This window comes from Haemorhous mexicanus, chromosome 3, assembly GCF_027477595.1.
Source record: "Haemorhous mexicanus isolate bHaeMex1 chromosome 3, bHaeMex1.pri, whole genome shotgun sequence".
In the NCBI taxonomy this organism is placed as follows: Eukaryota; Metazoa; Chordata; class Aves; order Passeriformes; family Fringillidae; genus Haemorhous; species Haemorhous mexicanus.
Genome location: NC_082343.1, coordinates 54595717 through 54619346, shown reverse-complemented (window position 1 = coordinate 54619346; position 23630 = coordinate 54595717). Strand labels below are relative to the sequence as shown.

Here is a 23630-nt window from a genome sequence, read left to right as displayed (position 1 = left end):
GGTTTTTAAGAACTACTAGAATAGTTGGGATAAAAAGTGCCCAGTTCAGACTATCTGTTGCAAGCTAAAGAATCAAAGTGGCATTTATTTTGTAAGGTAGATCATTCAACACACGTTGAGAGAACTGTGTCACTCAAAGTGCTGTGGTTAAGCACAGATGGTTGTGGTTAAGCAATCCATATGGAAAGCACCACAATGTGCACTCATCATGATAACTAAAACTGATCTCTAGTGAGAACAACAGCAGCATTGACTTTGAGTGAGCAGATGCATCTGAGGAAGGGTTATCCTTCCAGAAAAGGTTTCCATGAGATTTATTTAGCCATTTCTGGTGTCGTGCATACCAGTCTGATTTCTCATCCTGAGAGGAATTAGCTTCTTCCTGAACTACAGAAATATTGTTCTAGGTAAGTCTTCAACCATGGAAATGCTGGAATTGTTGCCTTGAAGAACCATGAAAGATTTTCAGCTTAAAGCTGGAGAGTTAAAAACAGTAGTTTACATTGACAAATGCACAAATAGTCGTGGTGGTGTGTCCTACCTAGTCCAGTGGCCTTGTCTCCATTGTTGGTCAGGGTGACACAACGTGGGCAAGGGCAAGAAATAATGTGAAAAGTATAAGATGCAAAGCAGGCCTTGGCAACTACCTTTTCCCTTCTTTCAGTTTCCCTTTCTCTTCTTTCCCCCCTCCCCACCCCCCTTCCCCATTTTCCTTTCTCTAGCACTACAATAAAGTTGTCCTGAGGATGGAAGTGTCACCATGGTTCCAGGAGCTCTGACAAATTAATGGACCGAGTAACCAAAGACTGGCTAAGTGGAGGTTGAAGGGGAAAGCCTCCTTGGCACAGCAGCAGCAGGAGTGCTGGGCATGAAAGGTCTGCTCCACAGACTGGTTTGCATGATTGATTTCCCTGGCATTAACTTCCAAACCCTTTGCCTAATTTGCTGACCCGTATGTGGGTTTACATCTTTATATACAGCAAATGCATAAAAACTTTTTATAATGACTCCATGAATGACACATTGCTGCCCTGTAACTCGGTAGCTGTCCCTGAAGTTACATAGATGTGTCTGATTATAGCTCAGCCTTTCAAAAGTAATAAAATGAAGTGGCATTTTATGTAACTCAATGGGTTACAGTAGGAAGCTGTTAACAGTAGAGGATTAAAATAAAATTGTTCTTGGTATTTAAAAAGTGATGAAATGAGGAGAAAAATAAATCCACCCCCAAATGCTGCAAATCACTCCTTACAAGTTTGGCATCTGCCAAGATTCTACTTGGGAAAAAAAACATGGGCTCCTTCCCTCAGAGGGTCCTCCCACACTCTTTCAGGCATAAAGCCGAAGGGTAGTGCTCACTGTCCACAGACACACACAGACTGTACACAGGTACACCCAGCAGCCTCATTATTAAATGCCACTTTTCCCACAAGATTTTTTTAATGCTTTCTAAAAGATATCACTTATATAAATCCTCCTATTCTGTGCATTTTCTGTGATGAGACTCAAATGCAGGGGAGCAAATCTGACACATTTCAGCATATTTCCATCTTCTTTAGAAGTAAGCAAGTAAACATAGGTCATTAGTGTGTGACATTGCCTATACATTAGTGTGTAAGTGATTGGCTGAATCAAATTTTTCAGCAGTGATCAAAGTATTATAAGTTGAATGAAAATATTGATAATAAGGAACTACATCCAGCTGGAGAGAAACATATAGAAAGGAATAGGTCCTGAGTTTTAGATGATTCACTTGTATTACTTTAAAATATCATCCCAGCATATTGTCAGTTGCCATGATTTTCTTTTAATTTCTATGACATGACTGCCACTGTAAATAAATGAGATTTCACAACTTTCAGGTCATTCACTGAATGTGGCATTGAGTAAATCACAAAAGGGAAAGGCATATTCTGCAAAATGGGTTCCCCTGATGAGATGGAATTAGACTTGCACATTTATTTCCAACATTTTGGCTAGGCGTATACCTGTCTCAAGTACTTAAAAACCCACAAGATTATTTTCCAGAGTTCCACTGTGTAATTTTTGCCATTAAACACGAAAAAGGAAAAATAAAAGTCAACCATTCACTATTAAAAGACTTTAATTATTTGGAACACTAACATAAAAAATGTTTACTTGAAAACGTTTCTTTCCATTTTAGTCCATCTTCAAACCTGTTACACTATATTTCACTGACTAGTATCACAAATTACACTGACAAGTTTCCTCAAAGTTGCAAAAGACAGAGCTACAGCAAACTGTTTCACAAGTTATTTAGAAAAAACATATAAGAAATTATTCTTTCCCTCTTCTTCTATGATGAAGCAGAAACTTAGCATTAAAGTAACAAGAACAGTCATTATAGTGCTAAGTATATTTGACACATTTAACCTCACAAATAAATAAATATGTACAAGGGAGGTTACAGTATGTCAACTACAAAACAGAAAGCTTTACATTGTAGAATTGAGAGCATTCAAGAGCAGCTAAGTGACACAGACAGTTTAAGATTACTACATGGTAGTAAAAAAAGAGAAAAAAAAATCTTAATTCAGCAAAAATACAGGTAGATGTACATTAAACTGATAGGTTACAGCTCAGCTTCATTCAGCATACTGTGGGTTTTTTCTTATTTATATATTTTTCATCTGTTATGTTTTATTGATTCCTCATTTTTTCAGGAATGTTTGGTTTTCCTTCTCTTCACTTTTGAACATCTTAATCAGGTAGAAATCTCACAGTAAGCTGCTATGTGATCACTATTACCTACAGTAGTTAAGCAAGTGGGAATATAAAATATAAGTTCACTAAATGCTTGTACATAATCTCTCTGTAAATTATTTCAATTATTAAAGATATCTGACAACACTCCTCCTGTTATTAATTACAGTTTGAGTGAATGGGGCTGACTTCCATTCATACACCACAAATGTATTTGCAGTTCTGAGAGTGAGGTTTCGCTCAGGTCCGTGAAGTGACAGCAGTGTTCCTGGGTGGGATCCATCGGGACATCCTCCTGCCACCAGGTGTTTGCAGCCAGGGGAAATGTGCTGTTTGTGCGGTCACAGCATTAAATGATCTCTGCACATAGAAGCACGTGCAAAGAGCAGAGAAAGCACAAACCCACATCCCTAATCACTGAGCATCCACCTGCTTGGCAACCGAAAAATCAGCACAACTTTATGCTCTCTGAATTCAAATAATTAAATACATGGCTAAAAATATTTTGGTTACAAAAAGGGATAATTTTAAAAATTAAAACCTCCATTGGGAGACATTCTCCTCTGAATGCAGTACTTGAAAAAACCTCTTATGTTTCAGCACATGCCTTCAGAAACATGTGCAGCTACAACTTTTATAAAGCTCTTCATGGGGTGAAACATGGTTCATGAGGAGAGATGCCGTTTTGGCATTCAAGGTCACTTGCTAACATGTCACACATTTATAGAGAGTAAAACAAGTAAGCATTTTATGCTCTTGTCTGTTCTCTGCACACACACCCCCACAACCCTCAGTGTCATTATGGATACAGTATAGCAATGTGAATTTCCTTAATATTGCCTGAATATTTAAACTCTGTTCATCCAACAACCTCAATCATGTCATCCAACAGGGCAACAAAGGGACACTGATAATGTTATATGCCCAGAAAGACGTTTATTGATTTTTGGTAAACATGTTCCAGGTTATCCTAATGTTGCAATGCCATCTGATGGAGGTGTCTACACATATAGTATATGTGAAGTACAGAGACTGAGAAACTCATGGGTTTACAAAGAATTCATCTTGCATTCAAATATTTAGACTTAAATTTTAGCACCATCCATAGTTTTTAGATTGTCTCTGGTATACGCTGTCATATTTACTGTGTGTATTATTATAAAAATATGTGTAGAGAGAGTTCTAGGTATATATATATATCTATATATAGTTGAATGCCTTTTTGTTATTTTGCTTTGTGAAAAAAGAACATTAAACACAGACTTGAGATGGAAGACACTGCATTTCATACATACCAATCAATAAATGCTGAAACACAACTCTGTGTAAACTGTTTTTCTATGTATATGGATACAAATTTGCCTGTATTTACAGCATATGCTGTTTTGGTAAGTAAGGTTGGCATGATCAGGTATATTTAGGCAAAAATGTTTTAAAATAACCCTTTAAGTGGTGGTAGGGTTTTATTCACTTATGAATAAAGAGCACTAGACATTTCAAGAAGCAAGACTCTAACAAGTGCCATAGGGAAAATCCATATTTTTCAAAACAAAAAGACCATCAGAAAACTGCTCAATAAAAGCTTGCCTGTACTGCATGACATGTCTGCTATTTTCTCCAGGAGTCAAGACTTGCTTCTGTTTGGATTATATTATTTAAAGTTAGGCTTGTGGCTCTTCAGTCTTAAAAGATTATAATTAGCTGTCCAAGCATCACGCTGGCTGGCACACATTTAAAAACAGCTCAATAACATGGTAAAAAAACTGGCGTTTTCCAGAACAGTAAAAACTTTAAAAAAAATCAGTCCTTAAGTGGAAGCTGTTTGCAGGAGAGCACTATAAACTGGGAAAAAATAACTGAACAGGTCACATTTTATGACATTCAATAGTCTCAATTCCAGGCAGACATTTTGTATTCCTTTGATTTAAAAAACCAGAAACCCAGTTAGAACTTTGTGCTGCGACTAAATGTGTCGGACATGATGATATTTTTATAGAAGCTGTCGGAGTGAGGATTGCAGTATCCTTTGACTTTGTCAATAACCTGGTGGACAGGGATGATTGATGTCTGTTCTCCATCCTCTTGGGCAAATTTTGAAGATGGCTTGTCAAGAAAAACATTCTCTAAGAGGAGGAAAAAGCAACAAGACGTAGTTAGGGCCTCTTAAGCAAATTCACAGTTTAAAAGATGTGTCACTCCCACATTGATATGCCTTCACTTGCCACTACCGCTGAACTAAATTACTGCCCTAAAATAAGTTTTTGGCTTGAGATTGCTTCTTCTAAATTCTTTTGAGATGTCTGGTTTTGTGGGCAGACCTTTCAGGTATCTCTTGAAATTATCCCTCTAATATTTTGCCTAAAGTGTTCCTGACTCCTGTGACCTTTTAACATAATAATTTACTGCTGATGCTCTGACTCTTACAAACTAAAAATATTTTGATAGCACTGGATCTCCATAAATGGCATCTCCACATAATAAAGTATGTAGAATGACTGTGAACAGATTTAATTATTTCAACAGTGGATGCTTTGAGCTATGCACAGAAATAATATAATCTGTGCTGAATGTAGCAGAGGATGTCTTTCATCCTAAAGCAGATAACCAGAGCCAAAACTTTGTGATTGCCTAGCCTCAACTTGTTTTCTTCATAATGTGCAGGCCAAAAAATGTAAGGAGGCCTCCCTTTAGAGTCCATGAGCTAGAGGTCAAGGGTGAAGCTGAAGAGGTAAAGAAGCAAGGCAATTCCCAGCCAGACTGGGAAAGACTGCTTCAGCGGCTCGCATTACTGCTGTTCAGAGAATGGTCAGTAGGTAGAGCTAACGTAGCGAGAAATGAGAAGGAGAGAGCTTGTCTCTCATTTTCTCAAGCATGCTGTCCTAACAAAGCTCTCTTTCTTATCTCTTCCACTGCAGTGAAGCTGGAATAAATTCCCTGAACCTGGGCAAGATCTGAACCACTGCAAACCAGCAATAAGGTGGAGCACCCTGGGAAGAAATGTCTTCTACAAGTGATATTTTTGATAGTTGTTTACAAGACCTCAGTGAAGTCATCTCCTGAAATTCCCTGTTAAAGGATCATTTAAGAATTAAGCATACTACTTGAACCATGATTTCATAAAAAACTTTTCTTAGAAATAAACCAACTAGAAATAAAAAGAAAAGTAACCCATCTCTGGAAAAATCATGATACCAAGCCATAAAAGAGCACAAAGTGTTGCAAAGGAGAAATGGATTGCAGACAGAGAAATCAAAACAGTTTCACTCATTAAAACAGAAACAGGCATGTTGAGGCTTATCAGGATGATTTTTCAAAGCACGCAAGAATGTTCATGAATTGCAGTGAGTAACTCCATGTCCAATGGCAAATTTCTGAGTACTGAGAGCCTTTCAAATGTATGCATTTACTAACCAATGGCTTCACATCTAAGTACAGGGTCAAAATAATGTATCCCTGAAGTTTGAGCTGTATGACCAAATTCCCTGCAGAGATCGTCTTAAGTTCTAATTCACTGAAGCGTTACAGAGGATATTTAAGTACTTTCTACAATTAGTTTGGTTTGGGTTTGTAGACAGCTGGGGCACAAGATGCCATAGTGACCTCTTTTGTTCACCCATGAGGGTCCATCCAATATTTGTGTTGGTGCATTCTGTATTCAAGCAGCAGTTCATAGGTTGGCTTTCAGGCATATATAATTCACCATTAGGAGTAATTTTGGGTGCTAATGGATATAAAAATCTCAATGTCTAGAAGACTAATCCAGTAGTGGCCATAGACCAAATGTAAATATATTTAATTTTCTGTAATAACTTTGATAAATATTAAAGAATCTTCTGGAACCCAATCAGATTGCTTTTGCTTTTTAATGTATGCTTCGTGTATGTGTAATTTCAGGATAATCTCCTTTCTCCATACTACTGCTCACATGTGTTAATTTCAGGAAATTAATGTCTGTTTTCTAAAGTGGTATCCTCTAAATGCTGTGTGCCCCATGCAGAGTGCAGACACCCAGAGTTTGAAGCATGCTTGTCCTTTGATTCAGCATCAGTGGTGCAGGATGTAATAGAAATAAGCAGCATTTCTGATTAGCAAAATCCTCTGCGTCAATGAGGACATCATGCAAGAAGCATCCCTCCACCCTGTTCCAACCATGCATTCAACAAAAGCAATTCTCACTTTACCTGTAATGCTCCACCACTGATGAGGAAAGGGCCTTAGAAGACATTATCTACACCACAAACACATGAATGCTTGTGTCAATTCCAGGGAGCACATTATTACCATATCAACAAGACTTGCCAAGACATGTAGCTATGGCATTCTTTGCCTGCAATTTAGCTAAGTTGGCAAACTGAGAAGTTCAGCTGTATTAACAATCGGAATCTGAATATTTTTTATTACTTTTATTATCTTTACACATGAGAAGATATGTCAGTATTTAAAAACCTAGTGTTATCAAAAATTCCCATGGAGTATCACAATAAGAGGTGTATTTTGGAGAGCAAAGTGAAACGTATGAAAATTCCAAAAAATAAAAAGAAAACTGTTGTATTCTCTTAATGTCCAAAACCCTTTCATATTAAAAACTTTGATTGCATTAAGAACTTCAGTCCTTTTTAGGAATAATTTATGCATTGGATTAAGCTAATAATTCTTGAAAAATATATATGAGCAAGTTTCTTTTAACTTTACTACTTCTAATCTGGAACAGTTTCTTTGTTTCAATTCAAGAACACCTTGCAAAAACTCCAGCACTAAGTCTTCTTAATTGATAACCTGATATTAAAGATGCTGTTTGTGGAAGACTGCTGGCAGAAGTGTTCCTGCACAGAAGAGATGAATGAACAGGGCAGCTGGGTGCACTGCACACCAAACCTGACCAGGCAGCAGGGACAGGCAGCCCAGGGAGGCAGGCACCAGCCATGTGCTCCCAGTGCAGTTGTGAATAGCAGTCCTGAGAGCAAGTTCAGGTGCTATCAGTCATCAGGAATTTCTAAGAAAGTTCTCATTTTTACTGTATTCAAAGCAGTGTACTTCCTGTATGTTCTCAATAAACAATAAAGTTTTAAAGCCTTAAAATGCCTGACGCACAATCCCTCATGCTAATGGATGCCCTGAATCTTGGTCAGTGAGAAAACAGCAGTGTAATTAATTAAAAAAAAGGAGTGTTTGTGCCTAACTGAAGCAGGTAATGATCATCAATTAAAATAATAGAGGGTATTTCCTGGAAACTGTGCCATGCATCAAGAAAGGTGAGTGTCCCATCATAAATGAGACACTGGGGGCTTAACAAAAATAATTAATACTTAAGAAACAACATAACTTTCCTTCTAGTGAAATCATCTACTTGGAATCTAAACATTTTTTTTCTGATAAATGTTTTAAAACAAGTAAACACACCTTTGAGTTCAATATGTGCGCAGATTTTATTTCCACTATATTTATAAAAGAGTATTGTATAATAATGCTGTGTGACTTTACACAGGACAAAAACATGCAGTCACAAAAACAGAGTAATAAAAAAAAATCTGAACTATATAAGTGAATTTCTGAAATATTATCTCAGACACAACCAAACTTGCAAATCATTCCAGCTGCTCTCTTTCTTTGCTCCCTTGAAGTCTTAGCACATTTTCACGGTGTGAGTGGAATACAGATGATGCCTTTTATTACATATACCATTGATATCTAAATAAATAAGCAGTAGATATGGCTATTTGTAGAAGGGCAAGACAATGCATACTCTGGGAACACAGTATCCATTTCCGAGTAGGCTCCATTTGTCGTTTTACCCATAAATGTTTTACAGTTAGATGAAAGGAGTTTAACCAAGACAATCAGCTGTGGACTTGGACTCTGAAGACTTGATTCCTATTTCCAGCTGTACTGCCAGCTTTCATGTTACCTTGGGTGAAGAACGTCATCTCTCTGTGCTTTGGCTACCCTGTGTTTACAATAGATAATAAGCAAAATTTGCTTTCATCAAGCCTATTTCATTTAGTATGGGAACATATGGAGATCAGATCTATATATTGGACGTACTGCACGTTGGGTAATGGTTCTTATTAAACAGTACCATATATTTCAAAAATACTGGCACTATATGAACTGATGACATTTTCTCTCTTTAACCTAGGGGTAGACATGCTTGCTGTGCCTTTAACACAAACCTGTGTGCTCACAGATGCACTGGGTTGCAATGCAAGAACTCACCTGTATGGCTGTTTCGTTTGCCATATGTGTTCGTCGTAGATTTTGATTTGGATGTTAGGTAGGTTGAATTGGAGCCAATGGAACTAGAGGATAAGGATTTCCCAAGATTATCGGAACTCTTCTTTATAATATTGGTTGCTGTTTTGCTCCAATCTAAAAATGATTGAGAAGTTTTACATAAATAACTACGGTAATAAATGCCTAATTTATTCAATTATGATTATTTCAAATATCTGATGCATTTCTTAGTATTGCTTATAACAAATACTCTGCCCTTTTCTTGTTAGGTATCCTATTTGGTTCTTAAGAATGATAAAAGTATTCCAACTTGATTTACTCTACTAAAACAGTTGAAATTGGTGGCTCTAACATTCTAACAATAGCTTGTCTGGACAGCAGAACTGCAAGTATGACCTGGCTTTCCAGAATGCAGAAGAGCAGAGAAGCTCTGTAGCAGTATAGGGATACCAAACTTTCCTAACCTGAAGAGCAAAATCCAAAGGTGATAGGATCATTTACAATGATCTTATCATCTGAGGGTTTGATCTGCAGCTGCTGCTGCAGAATATACTACATACTAACAACTAGCTTGTTGCTTAGCATATTGGTGCACAATTTATATAATAAGGTTTATTCAGTAGTTCACATTTAAAGAATTTTGTCCAAACCATTACCACAATAGGCTCCTATGCTGGAACAACTTCTAAAATTAAATTAAATAGCTAATACCAATAAACTGACTGAAGAAAACTAAAACTTAAAAACTCACCACAAGTGTCTCAATACCAGTAGAATAAAAGTATCTAACTACTTTTGTACCATGCAATTTGAGGTAAACGCAGGCAGTTTCACAATTTAGTCATCTTGTTGTTATTCTCTGTACTTCAATGAAATTCACAAAATGGAAGAGAAGTCCAAGCCAAAGACTCATGGGCCACTTTAGTCTTGATTTAAATCAAGACAAATACTTTATAGTAAATTATTGCTGTAGTGTTTAGGTATGCAAGTTCACATTTGACCTCTATTTCACTGTTCTGCCTGAAAACAGTGTCAGGTTCATAGAGATTAAAACTAGCCCATGGAGATAAACTAGTTTACACCAGACACAATGACATCACATTAACTCTACCACTGAAATATTCAAATCCTTCATATTTTTATTTCTACCATATTCATACCCACAAGCTGCCCAACAGCAGCATTAAAAAAAAAAAAAAAAAAAGGAAATAATTTGATCCATCTGTGTTTTTCAGTTCAGGAGTTACAGAATAAATCACATGGAAACTGAACATATGAAACAATTTGGATGTCTGTTCAGAATGAATATGATTTTCCTAGTTTGTATTAAGCCTTTGAAATAATGAATGAAGTTTTCTTACTACAAAATGAAAGCTTACTATAGAAAGCAATGAGCTTTTGTCACCTTACAGCAGCTGTAGATTTGAACACTGGTCATTGAACAGAACCATATGAGAAAGAATTATATGGTGCAAATCATCACCACATCAGACAGCAAAGGAAGAGCCAATTGCCTGAACAAAGCAGTCTCATGCCATCCAAGATGGCCAAAGGTGCAGGAAACTATTAGTGGCCCAAGCACTGGACTTTCCATGTGTCCAAACCAACATCTCTCCTTTCACTCTGACTGTTGCAGATGAAGTTGAACTTCATTTCTAGAACCTAATCAGGCTTCTGTTAAAGGAATTTTCTATGTTTCTGAGTCTCTAATAGTCTCTGAATTCAATGGCAAAGGACAGGAAAGATTAAAAAGGCAAAGATAAAAGCAAAAGGAGTCATAATATTTCTATGCAACTTTTTAGAATTGCTCCTACATCAGCTTAACAGTCCACACAATTCAAAGTCAACATACTTTATTATAGGAGAAAATGAGTATTCCTGGGTTTGGAATGACAGAAGTTTGAATCTCTGGATTATTATTATTTTTTAAATTTATTTTTAGGGTTTGATGGGCCTTCCACCATCACCCATATCTCTGGTTTACCTTGTATTATATTAAAATAACATAACAAGCTGTTTGCCTGGACTTTTATAGACAACTGCAGCAGCTAAGGAGGGGAGATGTGAACTGCCTTTACCTGAATTGTCTGCCAGTCGGAATCTGCCACAACAGAGATGTCTCCTCCACTGTTTCTGCACATTTTCTTTCATAGCACAATGGAATACAAATATAAACAAACCTGTGACAAAGCAAATAAACAACAAATGAAGCATGTATTTATAAACAGATTAACTGAAATTTGTAATCAGAAGACTATGAAGTACAAACAAAAAAAATCATCTTAATATTTTGTTATTGGTATCCATTTAAGAGGTATAGAAATTAACTAAAGTTTTCCCATCCTCTAGTTGCCATGTAAGTGTCTGGAATATCAGAATACAGAGATTAGGATGCCTTTTATTGGCATTGTTGATTTAGCTCAGTGTTCATATTTTTCTTTCCTTTTTTTTTTTTTTTTTTTCTTTTCTTAGAGGAAAATGATTGAAAGTCTTTTCTTTGAAGCAAATGACTACTCTGCACCCAACAGGACAGCAAGAGAGACTACAAAATAAATGCCAACATTATTATATTAGCAAGGAGATATTTTATCTCCTGGATATGGTTCTGTATCTACAGAACTGTAGGCTGTATTCTTTTAAAACCAGACATCTTGTAAATGGCACTTAGGGGTGTCCTAATGTAGTGGGTTGAGTGCTGGCCAAGTGCTGAAAAAACACACTTGGATTTACGTGCATCACATGCATGCACTTGAATGATTATGAAAATGGTAAGAATATGCTCACAAGTTCTAATTAGGGGTCCAGCTCTTACTCCCAAAGAAAACAAACAGATTTTCATACTCAATTATAGTAAACATGCTTAAGAATGTTTTTGTGGGGTTGATTTTTCTCATGGAATTTTAGAATTTTTATTTTCAAGACAGGAGATAAACATCCTATCATGTGATAAGGTAGGTCTTAACAGGGCGTATGATATGCTTTCATCACCTACAGATGCACTTTGGAGCTAAATATAGTAGTTGGAAATGCTCCTGAATCTTCTCAGGCTGGCATTGGCTGTGGAATCTTTTGTTGTTCTGTGGCTTAGCCTGTTTCTTGTTTTACTTGTACTCTCTGAGAGCCAACCTGAGGATGAACACCTGACAGCAAAATGCTATTGCAAGATGCCTCATAATTTTATCTTAGATGTGAATAAATGCTGCATAATGTGGTCAAGTGGCTTCCTCTAAAACCATTCCTTTATGATCATTACTAGTTCTGTATACTAATGTCTACTATGTTTCAGCTCTCAGAACACAATGGCAGGGTATAGCTTGGATTATAATGTTTTGGAGAATCAAATTATCTTCTCTCCTCCAAACTGCTGAGGCCTAATTTTGCAGTAATGCATGTCATTGAACTGGACTTGTATTTGCTTATCAGGCCTAGCTGAGACCTCTGGAATCAGTTAACTTCAGGTAGGGGTTGGGTCATGAGGCACAATCTCTCCAAAGTTTTTCAAGAGCTGATGGGGAAAAAAAGGAAAAGCACATTTTAAAAAAGGTATGACGTAATGCATCTCAAATTTAACCTCTCTTGGATTATGGCTACTGTATTTGCATTTGGTAAAATATTTTTCTATCTGATTTGTTTAAAACACAAAGCAAGTCCAATGCAACCACTCTCAGCTCTTATAGGCTGGAGATATGAAGTTGTTTGTGGCTCGAAGTTCTTCTTAGGGCTTTTACACAGTTTACAAACTTAGTAAATTGATGCTTAATTAAATTGCAGTGAATGTTCTGAATATTTAAAAAGAAAATGCATACTCCATAGTAATGCAAAACAAATGTACTGCATTAAGTACTTTGCCTTTGCCCTGTCTGGGCTTGGTCTCCAGAATTTTTTTCTCTGTATTTCATTATTCATTAAGTTTACAATGTGCTTTTAGTAGTACAGCTTTGGTTTTGGTTCCCAGAGACAAATCAGATACTAGGCTTGGTTCTAACTTGGCTCTGACTTGAAAGTATTTGGCTTGCCCAGGCATATATATAAAATGAGCAGCCAAAAAAGAAATGTTCCCATATTTTTTACTCTGAGCGTCAAGGAGAGAGCGTCAAGAATTTCCTTTGTAGATGAAACAGCAAAGTACAGTAACACTAACAGTTGCTGCAATTTGCTTTTTCATTGCCAGTGCACAGAAAACTGCTGCTGGAGGCTGCTGGTATGGCTTGAAATACTCATGCAGCTTTCAAAAACATGAGAGAGAACAGATGTATTTAACAACATCTCCATAATTAAGCTGCTAATACTGATGAGAGACTTGCCATATTGAAATGCTTTTTGCTGCTAGGAAATGCTTTCTGATACAGATTTGCCCCATTCCATCTCCTTACTGCTACATGAACAGTGCACCAGTTATATAGGATTTTAAACATCATCTTCCTTTATTCTTTAGCTTTGCCTAGCTCTTTCTGACACAGCAATAAGTACCTTCAGAGAGAAGATTTTTATCTTGTACTGCTTGATCTCACGTGCCTGAGCACAGACTTCGTCATCATTGCTACCAAAATCCATGAAAATCTCATCACTCTTCTTTTTACATTTACTTCTTGTCTTTTTCAGTTTCATCTTCTGACTTAACTGTGTTCCAAATATTCAGCTCCCATGAAATAGTGCCATTACCCCACTCAGGCAGTGTTGGTCAACCTTGTATGCACTCTGCACATACAAGCTTAATTGATTGCACTGGAAATTCTGGTTACAGAGGGCTTGTTCAATTTGACCCTTGGCAAGGTTTTCAGAATCTAAGTATTTTTTCATGTTCTTCCCATACTTCTGATCTCTCTAGGCCTGTCTGAATTTCTAACACAGACACAATGCTGTAAATACTTCATTATGCTGCTAGGGGAGTATCAGAATGTGTCCTTTGGAAAAAACAGTCTCTAGTAATAACACCACATCCAAATATTTTTTGTCATTTTGCTTAGCATTTTAGGTTGAAACTGACCCAAACAAAAACCGTCAACATGATTCTCTTTCCATGAAAGCTCAATAAATCTTTCAGCACAGTAAATACATCTCAACTGTATCAGATAACATCTGCACAGGGTGATATTAATTACTTTTTCCATAAAGAGAAGATATTTTGCTGACCCTAAGAAAATTTCATTTTTATCTCAATATTTGTGTTGCTTAACACATGTTCCTTCAATGACATTCTTGAGTTTGTTTTTTGGGGTTTTTCTGAGTTTCCCCCCACCCCTGGCAAGTTTAATTTTTATGTCAATATGTGTGTGGCATAACACGTGCACTTCCAATGACCTTGGGGTTTTCTCTTCATTGCATATTTAGTTGTTCTTTATAGGTGGATAGGGCAAGCACTGGTAGAGAATTTTATGGCAATTGAGACATATGCAAATTTTAGCTCTGAGGTGAATTTTTATAAATACCAGCTATATCATTCTGTAATTTATAACCATGTGATTACAATTTACAGCATTTTTCAGCAAGACAAGCTATGCTGGAAAAGTAAAATATTGAAAACTTGAGTAACGGAAAGAAAAATAAGCTGACTGTAACAGTCACTAGATTTTTCTTAAGCAAAGAATATCCCATATGTCTCTGCTATCTCTCCACACTGAGACAGGACTGAATTTTATTTTATGAGTTTCTCATGCCTTAATAAAATATTTATGAGTTTCACAGATTCCCTACAGAAATAAAGTAAGGAAAAAGGCTTCCTATATTTGTTATAATCAGTGAAAGGAAATGCTGAAGGTCATATAGCATGTATCTCAACAGAGAACACTGCAGACTGTTTGCTAGGGAGAGCTCTATTTATAATATAGCTCATTTTATGGAAAAAGACATTGAAACCATAATTAATTTACATAAGATATTAAAACCACCTGTAGTTGGTGTTATTATTCCACAAAAAGGGAAACTAATGATGGTTAAATATCAAAGGAAAACATGGAGAGCCTGGATATGAGTCCCCTGGTCCAATCACTGGGCATAGTATGCCCCAGAACAGGAACAGATCAAATACTATTCATTCACAGAACAAAAATTCAGCTTACCTTGCAATGAATTGAAAATTGAGAAGAGGTACAGGAAAGCAAGAGTTAAGGGACCCCAGGCAAAAAAGGCAAAGCCCCATGTCATGCCCAGGAGGAAGGTCAGGCTGACCACGCTGCGCAGGTTCCTCAAGATCTCTTCCTTCAGGCTCCGGTTGGTTCTTTTCCCATTCCTCCCACAGATTTGCACCATCACCACAATAAACATGGCAACATTCATTAGAAACATGATTCCAAAGTACCCAGCACAAGTCACGTAAAAGACAACTTCGTTCTTGATCCAGCAGCTGTAAAAAAATTAAAATAAAATAAAATAAAATAAAATAAAATAAAATAAAATAAAATAAAATAAAATAAAATAAAATAAAATGTCATTTCTGGTTAATGGAAACTATCCTTCCATTAATCATACAACTAAAGTAAAATGAGCCAATTTCTGATACCACTGATGGAGAAATATAGTGTAAAATGAAACATTTGCCCATTTTCTGTTTGGAAACAGGATGAAGCCCAGAGGCATCTTAAGTGACTATGGCCTATAGTATTAAAATATGAGAAATCTGAGGGCTGTATCACATTTTAGTTAAAACTAGTTAGAAAAAGTGGGAAGTGGTGGGAACTGCAATCCCATAATGAAAAAAGTTCAGACTCAGTACATAAAAATTCACTGCTGTCATCTGTGTGAAGCACTGAGTGCTTTAGAAACAGAATGGGCAAACTTGGATCTTCACTGCCAAAATCTCAACTTTCTGCCACTGGAGCTAAGGAAGAACTTGAACATGACTGGAGAAGAAGCAGGACTTTTGAGGTAGCCATTTGACAGTCAGCCATGTGAGAGCTCTAACTAATTCCTCTTGCAGCAAATGGCTTTAATGCTCAGCATGATACTATAATAAAAAATAAAAAATAAAAAATTAAAGTTTTATTTTAAAAAATTAAAGTTTTATTATAATGAGTCTTTGCCAGGCAAGGGAAAGAGCACTCGCATAAAAATTTTGGCATTTGGATTTATCTGGACATCAAGAGAAGAACATAGAGGACTATTGAACAAAAGGCTGCTTGATTTGCAAAGGAAGCTATTTTTATATAAATTCTTTCTTTGCTCTTACCTAGAAAATATACTTTCTACTTAAGACAAACCAAAACAAGTATTTTTATTTTATTTTCATGAAAAACTTTTGCCAGAGGCATTTGTTCCTGGCATTTGATAATGCAGATTTCCCTCCAATTTTTCTAACAGCCTTCTTCACATTACAGATTCTAATCATTCAGAGTTTTGCCCCATTTTGCTTGTTTAATGCACCACTGACTTTTCCAAAGCAACTAAAAATGCTAAATTTCAAGAGATCAAAAGAAATACTCACAAGTCATCTCCTCCCTGCCCATTTGCATCTCGGCCATATAACTGTTTGCCATAAATATGACTTGCATTTGTGTTAGCACTTGCTAAAACAATTGCTATCACCAGAGCTGGCAAACCTGTAACACAAGAAAACTTGTGAGCTGTAAAATCTCCTAAACTTTTAAATTCATCGGGCTAAGCTGAATTACTGATGTCTCAATCCCTATTACTTTAGTGCACAGCATCCTGAGAAAACTGAGATGGTAAAAGGAAACAATTTTTCTAACAGTACAAATATGTAGAACTATCAAAACAATTAACAGGCATTAATGAATAAACCTTGTAATGTTCTGTAAGGTAGAAGAAGTTTAGTATGTGATAAGGAAATTAAAGTAAAATAATTAACATAAGTAAAATAATATCCCTTAATTACCTGAAGTTAAATTTGCAGCTGCACACAAGCACTCATTATATAGTGAAAAGATTAACAAATTATTGCAAAAATGAGATCTAGTAGAGGAATGGTATTAGGAATTTTTTGAGGGATTTTTTTACTATGAATTCATAAAGTTGTGTAACTAGGGAACATGAACTTAAACCTGTAATTTCTCCACTGCTTCTCTCAACCACATTATATTACCTACATCATATTATATATCTTTTACACCACCATACATATTATATGCGGTCCCCTTGCTTGCGTAAGGCAAACTATGCATTTATTATTAAAAAAGCAGTGGGAGTATTTGGGAAAATAGACAACTTTGCAGAAGAGAACTCTGCAGAAAGGTACAGCTCACACAAAAGAAATGCATGTTTCCTGATTTGCCTTATTTACATGTCTTATCCTTGCTATAACAGAACAGATTCAAAGGGGAAGAGGTTAATTTGCTTTTCCGACCACTCAGTCCTTGTCCTCTGCTGAGGTTGCCAAAGAGGATGCTAGTTGCCAATGGAAAGACATCAATTACCAGCTGTACCGAGGTCAGTGCTCTAGCCGTAAGGTTAATGGCTTTGCATTGTGTTGTATGATTTCAAACACAATATGTGCATTCAGGGAGAAACCACAGATTCCTGATAGAGACAAAAATGAAGAATAAAAGTCTTGCTGCCTGAGCCTTGCAGTTATTTTTCAGTATTACTTTTTCCATTTCTGTCCTGCTGTGTACATTGCTTAGGGCAGCCAGGATCTCTTGGTGGTTTAAACACTGTGCTGAATCTCAGAAAATTTTGGTTGTTTCTGATTCCACAATAGGCTTTGTGCTTGTTGGCAAGAAAATTTAAGCTGGAATTAAAGTTTTTGAAAGTCAATGCAAAACCTCCATAGGCTTTGCAGTAACATTCATTGTGTGACACAGTTCTCCATCTCTGAAACAGAACTCACATTTCCCCTCTCCCACTCTGGCCTCTTTGGAAAACAAGACCAGTTTATCTGGTCTCTCCACTCATTCTGGGGCTGGGAGCTGCCCTGGGTGGGGAGTGCCAGTGAGAGTGTATTTACACAGAAGCACACGGGGGAACTCGGTGACAGAGAGAGCTGGCTGCGTGCCGGCACTGCTGCAGGCTGGGGAAGGAAACCACACACTGATATAAATTCTACTCTGTATTTCTGATCGACAGCTTTTATAAAGCAGCATTTCCAAAAAGCATTTTATACAGCAGGGTACATCCTATGTAAACATTGCATCTACTGAACTCACCCCAGCCAATGATGCAAAACTTCAGTATGTATCGCCGTATATACATGTTGAACACCTTCACTAGAGCAATGTACATGTGAACAGCTTCCAGTCCCATCCATGTAAAGGTGGCCAGAAGAAAAAAGTGCAAAAGTGCAGCTACAGCTATGCAGAGACCATCAATATCAAAGGATGCAATCCAGCCATCAAGCAAAAAAATCAGGTTAAGAAAGAGTAGGGCTGTGCTCAGATTCATCAGGATTTTGGATGGATAATCTCTTCGGAGCTTCCTAATGAGAGAAACACAGGTGATTGCACATGATTAACTTGCTGCAATCACACAAACCACCTCCTGCAGCTGGGCTTACCCCTTCACAAAATCAATAAAAGCACAAGGAACCCCTTCCAGCTGGGTTGTCCAGTAAGACATAGTGATGTGTATTTCTGTGTGGGATTGTTGAAGTTTTCAGCTCTGTGTGTGGGGGTAAGTTACCAGCTCTTTGGGTCCACGATGAGCTAATTAGTTGCTGCAATATTTTAACAATATGATTCTTTCATTAAAAAAAACCAAAAAAAAACCCTTTAAATTAAATATAAACCAGTACTTTTTATTTTAAATGAAAACAAAAAAAGTACAGCTGACCAGAAGGTCATCTGTGATCTATTCATATGTGGCCTTATATGTTAGCTTAGTTTTAGGAATACCTTGTCCAGTGCATGTGGTTTTCTGTTTGTTTTTAAATAGGATCTTAGGAAGACTGAAAAACATGTAATTGTTTTAAACTGATCCCCAGTGAAATGTGCGTAATGAGGGGCAGCAGAGAATTTCTACCAACTTGAACCAGAACACTATACCATAGGTAATGTAATAGGAATGCAATCATTGAAGATATTTAAAACTTGAGAAGTCCCTTCTTCAGCCCCCCTTCCCCCTCCTGTCCCCAGAAAAATTATCCTTCTTTAGCAGTTACTATGTCCTGCCCTCTTACTGGCATAATGCTTTCTTTGTGTTGACATGACTTCATTTTCTCTTTTCACTGTTCACAGAACTGTACCACTTCAAAATTTTTGCTTTCTCTTGAGTCACTTTCACACTTCAGCAGGACTTCTGTTGAAATTGTTGTTACACTTCAAATTTATTTTCATTTTATCTCTTCCCACTTCTGTCTTAAGGACTATAGAACATAATTGCTCCAGTTGGAAACTTCTCTTTTTAAATTTGGAACTTGTTATGCTCACATAGGCAAGTTTTGGTTTTTTTTTAATAAAAAGCCTGTTTGACAATTTTAAAATAATATCTATCTGTTCAAAATCTAGAGGATTCTGTCTAGCCAGAAGGAACATTTTGATACACATTCCCCTTATTCCCTGGTCTGAGCAGCACAACACATTAGAAACTGGAAGAAAGACTCTGAACTTATGTCCCCTTGAAAAAGTTTCCACTTTACAACACTGTGACCCTGATTTTGCAGGTTTGATTTTTTGCAACCATGGACTTCCCCTCCTAGGCAAATAAACCACACTACCCACGTAACTAACTTATTTTATTCTGCACAGGTACTTCTTTGTGATGTTCTTCACAGAAATAGTACTTACTCAAACGCAATGTATGTCAGAAGAGTTGCAGCTGAAAATATAGCAGATATTCCACAGCCTATGTAAGTGATAAAGGTCAGGACCTTGGTGTTCTGTGGGTCGATTTGCGTCACGGTTCTCTGCAGGTCCTGTGAGAGAAGGAAGAGGCATTGGCCGTGGGCAGCACTTCTGCTGTGAGCATGACACTCTTTCTTGGTAATGGGTCAAGTGAAACTGAAAAGCACTCGGGCAGTACCACTGAGACCTTGACACTGGGGTTCATTTTTACTGCGTGTACTCAGTCTACAGTTGTTACACCTCTCACTTCCTTCCCACAGCCTTTCAAAACATTGTGCTGTAAGTATTATAACTGCTGGGATAGAGCCTGATTCTGATCCTTATAATTCAGTACCAGGAATTGAAATGTCCTTCTCTGGAAAAGTCCCCAGTGTCCAAACTTTTTAATTCTGTTGCTTGCATACCACTCTTTCTCAGAAGTAGAAGACTGTAACTTATGAGTATTCATACTGAAATGTGCAACAATGTAGGGAATTTCTGGCCTTTTTGTTATTTAAAGTCTATAGGAATCAATGTAACTAATCACCTGCAGGTGAAACCAAGGGCAAGATATTGCATTTTGGATTTAGGGTCTGTTTTGATATAAGAACTACAGTTTTAAATATAATTGGTCAGAAAAGTAGCGATAAAGACAACAGAAAAAAATTCGGAAATGAAGCAGGAACATTCTAGGGATTTTCCCTTTTTTTCCCCCGTCTGACTGTAACTGTCACATGGTACCATCTGAGAATGATTCAGTGTTATTTCCTTTTTTTAAGGACAAGAAAATATGAGAATGTTCAGATTTATATCACTGTGGAGAAAATGTGAGCAAACACTAAGAGATAATTCTGTCAATTCTACAGTCATTTTCACTGTTGTCCCTAGCAAAAGGAAACATTAAATGCTACAAAAATTTGCATATTTTGTAGGAAAAGGCAGGAGCATACCTTACTGTCCATAGCCACCTTATATGACAGTTTATTTATATACAAGGAGATTGTTTTTTGGAAATAACTTAGTATCTAAATTAAAGTCAGAAGAAATTATTAAAATGGAAAAGCAACTAGAATGGTCAAAACTATGTAAAAATCTATTGGAATGTAGCCCAAATTCAAAGACCTTCTGCCTTATTTCCTACTGCCACTGAAGCATTCAGGGAAGAGAAGGGGCTCATTGAATATATCCTAAAGAAAGCCTTTTCTTAATCCCTTTAGGGATGAAAAGTAGAACAAGACCATAATTTAGCTTGCAAGAAGACACAAAGTTTGTGGCTTTTCCATATCTACATCTCAGCATGATGAGACGAGAGCAGTTCTATTAAGAAGGGTCTAGAAGGCCAAAGCTGAAAAAGTCAGCATATGTGGCTCCCTTGTGTGGTTTAAGTCCTATTTGACACTGCCACAAGTTACTTCAAACCCCAAATACTTCCACTTAGGAATTATTCCTGCTGTGACCAGGAGCCAACATCTTTTCTGCAGTTATGTTTTACAGGCCAAAGAATGTTAATTTCAGCTGGAAAAAAAATGTATCAGCCCATTACTGAGCATAAACAACCACCAAATGTTCAGAAAAGATAGCACTATTCCACTTTTTTGTGTTGGGATTTTTTTTTTTTTCCCTCTGGAAAGCACTTCACAAGTGCAAATTGCTGGAGGCAGCTGAATGCTGGAGGCTATGCTGCTGAGGCTGAAGTGCCCCATATGGTTCCCTCTTTCATCTCCTGGACAGACACTGCTCTGCCAGCCACCCTGTCTGGAGACTTTGCTTAAGGCTCTGACAGAGTACAAGGTATGGGTTCTGTACCAGTGCTCCGTGAGTGGTGTTTTTCCAAGAGAAGGCCTGTAACATAAGGCATCCCCAAAACTGAGTAAAGCCAAGCAAGCAAACAGCCAATATGGGTTTACACATTGTGCAAAAGGTGCCACTTCATAGTTTATGACATTAGATAAATCTTGTCAAGTCTGAGAACTAGATTTGCAAGGGACAAGTCAGCCTTTCTATCTAAGGATGAAAGAGAATTATTGTGCTCCCTTGACTTTTCATCCTCATTACTATTTCTGCTGTCTGGAGGATGTTTTTCTTTCCCTGTTTTTCCCTACAATGAGTCTCTTTTCTTTTTGTTCTGAAAACAGCATTTCTAACTATTTCTCATGGTTTTTTTGTTTTTTTGTTTTTTTTCCCCTGCAAGCAACTTCTCACTTTCTCAATCTGGAAATTTCAAATAGACTTTCTTATTCACTTCCCTCTTGTTCCACACCTCCTTCCTCAGCTGCAGGTCACTTTTGTCAGATTATACTATTAAGGGATATGTCAGAGATACCCTGAAACTTAGGACTCATTAAAATCACTTTTTTTTTCCTGTCTCTAGTGGAAATGTTAGTACTGGGCCTTGGTTATATTAAGTTGGATGTTATAATATGCTATTTGTATTTTGGTATCACTCAGAAGTCTCAATCTCAAGTCTTTTGTGGCACAGTATTTTTAAAACATGGAAAAATCTCATGGGTACATTTTAGTTATTTAAAATATAATATTTAGCCACTTTTAAAGAATTTATTAATGATAATAATAACAACTATAACAATATTCTTCCATTGCTAACTTTATTAATGATCTTGTTCCTGAATCCTTATCACTAGCTACTTTGTTATGACAAGATAAATTTATGATAATAAGGGGGAAATCATGTATTATTATTATTATTATAAATTATATGCAAAAGAAAGAACTCAAGTAACAAAAATAAGAGTGGTCTTGCCACCAGACAAAAGCTGTGTTGCTGTTCCTGGGAAAGGTAACCTGGTGAGTAGTGAGTTTTCTTACCATTAGGACCCCAAAGTGTGTGAGGTGGTTGCATAAGCACACAGTTTCATTTTCATTGGACTCTGCATCCACCTGGCAGCCCGCAGGGTTCCAGCCACCACTGCCACCTGTGGAAATGAAACATGAGAAACTGGTGTCCAACAAACACATGTCAGCCTCTCTTTCAGAAGATTTCTCACTTCATCTTGTGCAGGTGTAGAAGTGATTTCTCAAATCGAATGAGCCAGCATTAAAAACAGCTACAAGAGAAGCAAGTGTCAGATTTCCTAGATTCTGCAAAGAATCACCCCAGATGAGTGTCCCAGAAATGAACTGCTGAGCAGAGGCAACTGATGGAGATGTATAATAAAGGCAGGGAGCTTTTTGCTTACTGAGTAGGACATGGATCATGCATTAAGACACACCTTAGTTTTACCCAATAATAAGATGGTTTTAGAACTCCTTTTTCCCCCACTGATGTGATGTCTACACCTGCCTGCCTCCCACTCATATATCCTCAGGCACATGAAAGCTTTTACAGCCCAGGAGCAGAGGGTCCCACCCTTCCTCTCTGCAGCATGTAAAGCAGAAGCTCAGAGGGAGTAATCCCAATGATCTCTGGTGGCCTTACAAAAACCATGAAGTGAACTATTACCAGCCCACTCCACTTGAAAAGGCCATTCTGAAAAACAAGTTGAAAGATTTTAGTTTAAAAATTAAATGTTAAAAACTAAAATTTGTTTCTTTGTTCATTTTTCCCCTGCCAAAATATGAGCTAGTTTTGTGAAATCATTCTTATTCTCTGACTCTTAAAAACATTTTTCTCATGGCTCTTGACAAAATCCACCATAATTTGCTCTGTAACTTCAAGACAATCAAACACTCAAATTCAAGACATTCTCTCAAAATACTGCAGAGAATACTGTGAAGATGTTCCAAAACCACTTAAAACTCTTCTCCACTCAACCAGCCACTGTGAATAGTTTCCTCCCTCCCTGTGTGTTCCTCCTTTAATGTGATTCTTAAGTTCAGCTTCCTAACTAGTTTCTATGATTTTTTTGCTCATTTTAACCCTCCCAAATTCTTCTCAGTTGCTCTGTCTGTATTTCCTAATTTGAAATACAAATTTAGATGTTAAATTTTATTTCTGGCAAGACTCTG

General features: G+C 37.0%; 1 protein-coding gene across 7 annotated transcripts in view; it reads right to left on the bottom strand.

Annotated features, from left to right (window-relative positions):
* Window positions 1-2086: 2086 nt before the first annotated feature.
* Window positions 2087-23630, bottom strand: part of ADGRG6 (adhesion G protein-coupled receptor G6) — a 125144-nt gene continuing 103600 nt past the window's right edge. For 5 of the 7 annotated variants that reach the window (XM_059841853.1, XM_059841856.1, XM_059841854.1 and 2 more), the window contains 8 exons: window positions 22491-22597; window positions 19629-19756; window positions 18054-18322; window positions 16376-16490; window positions 15015-15298; window positions 11034-11135; window positions 8938-9090; window positions 2087-4847 (listed from right to left, as the gene is read on the bottom strand). In XM_059841853.1, the coding sequence (XP_059697836.1) occupies window positions 4669-4847; window positions 8938-9090; window positions 11034-11135; window positions 15015-15298; window positions 16376-16490; window positions 18054-18322; window positions 19629-19756; window positions 22491-22597 (1337 nt within the window). In that variant the 3' untranslated portion in view covers window positions 2087-4668. Of the gene's footprint in view, window positions 4848-6905; window positions 6953-8131; window positions 8669-8937; window positions 9091-11033; window positions 11136-15014; window positions 15299-16375; window positions 16491-18053; window positions 18323-19628; window positions 19757-22490; window positions 22598-23630 lie in introns of those variants that run through there. The other 2 variants (XM_059841857.1, XM_059841858.1) reach the window with 2 other exon arrangements.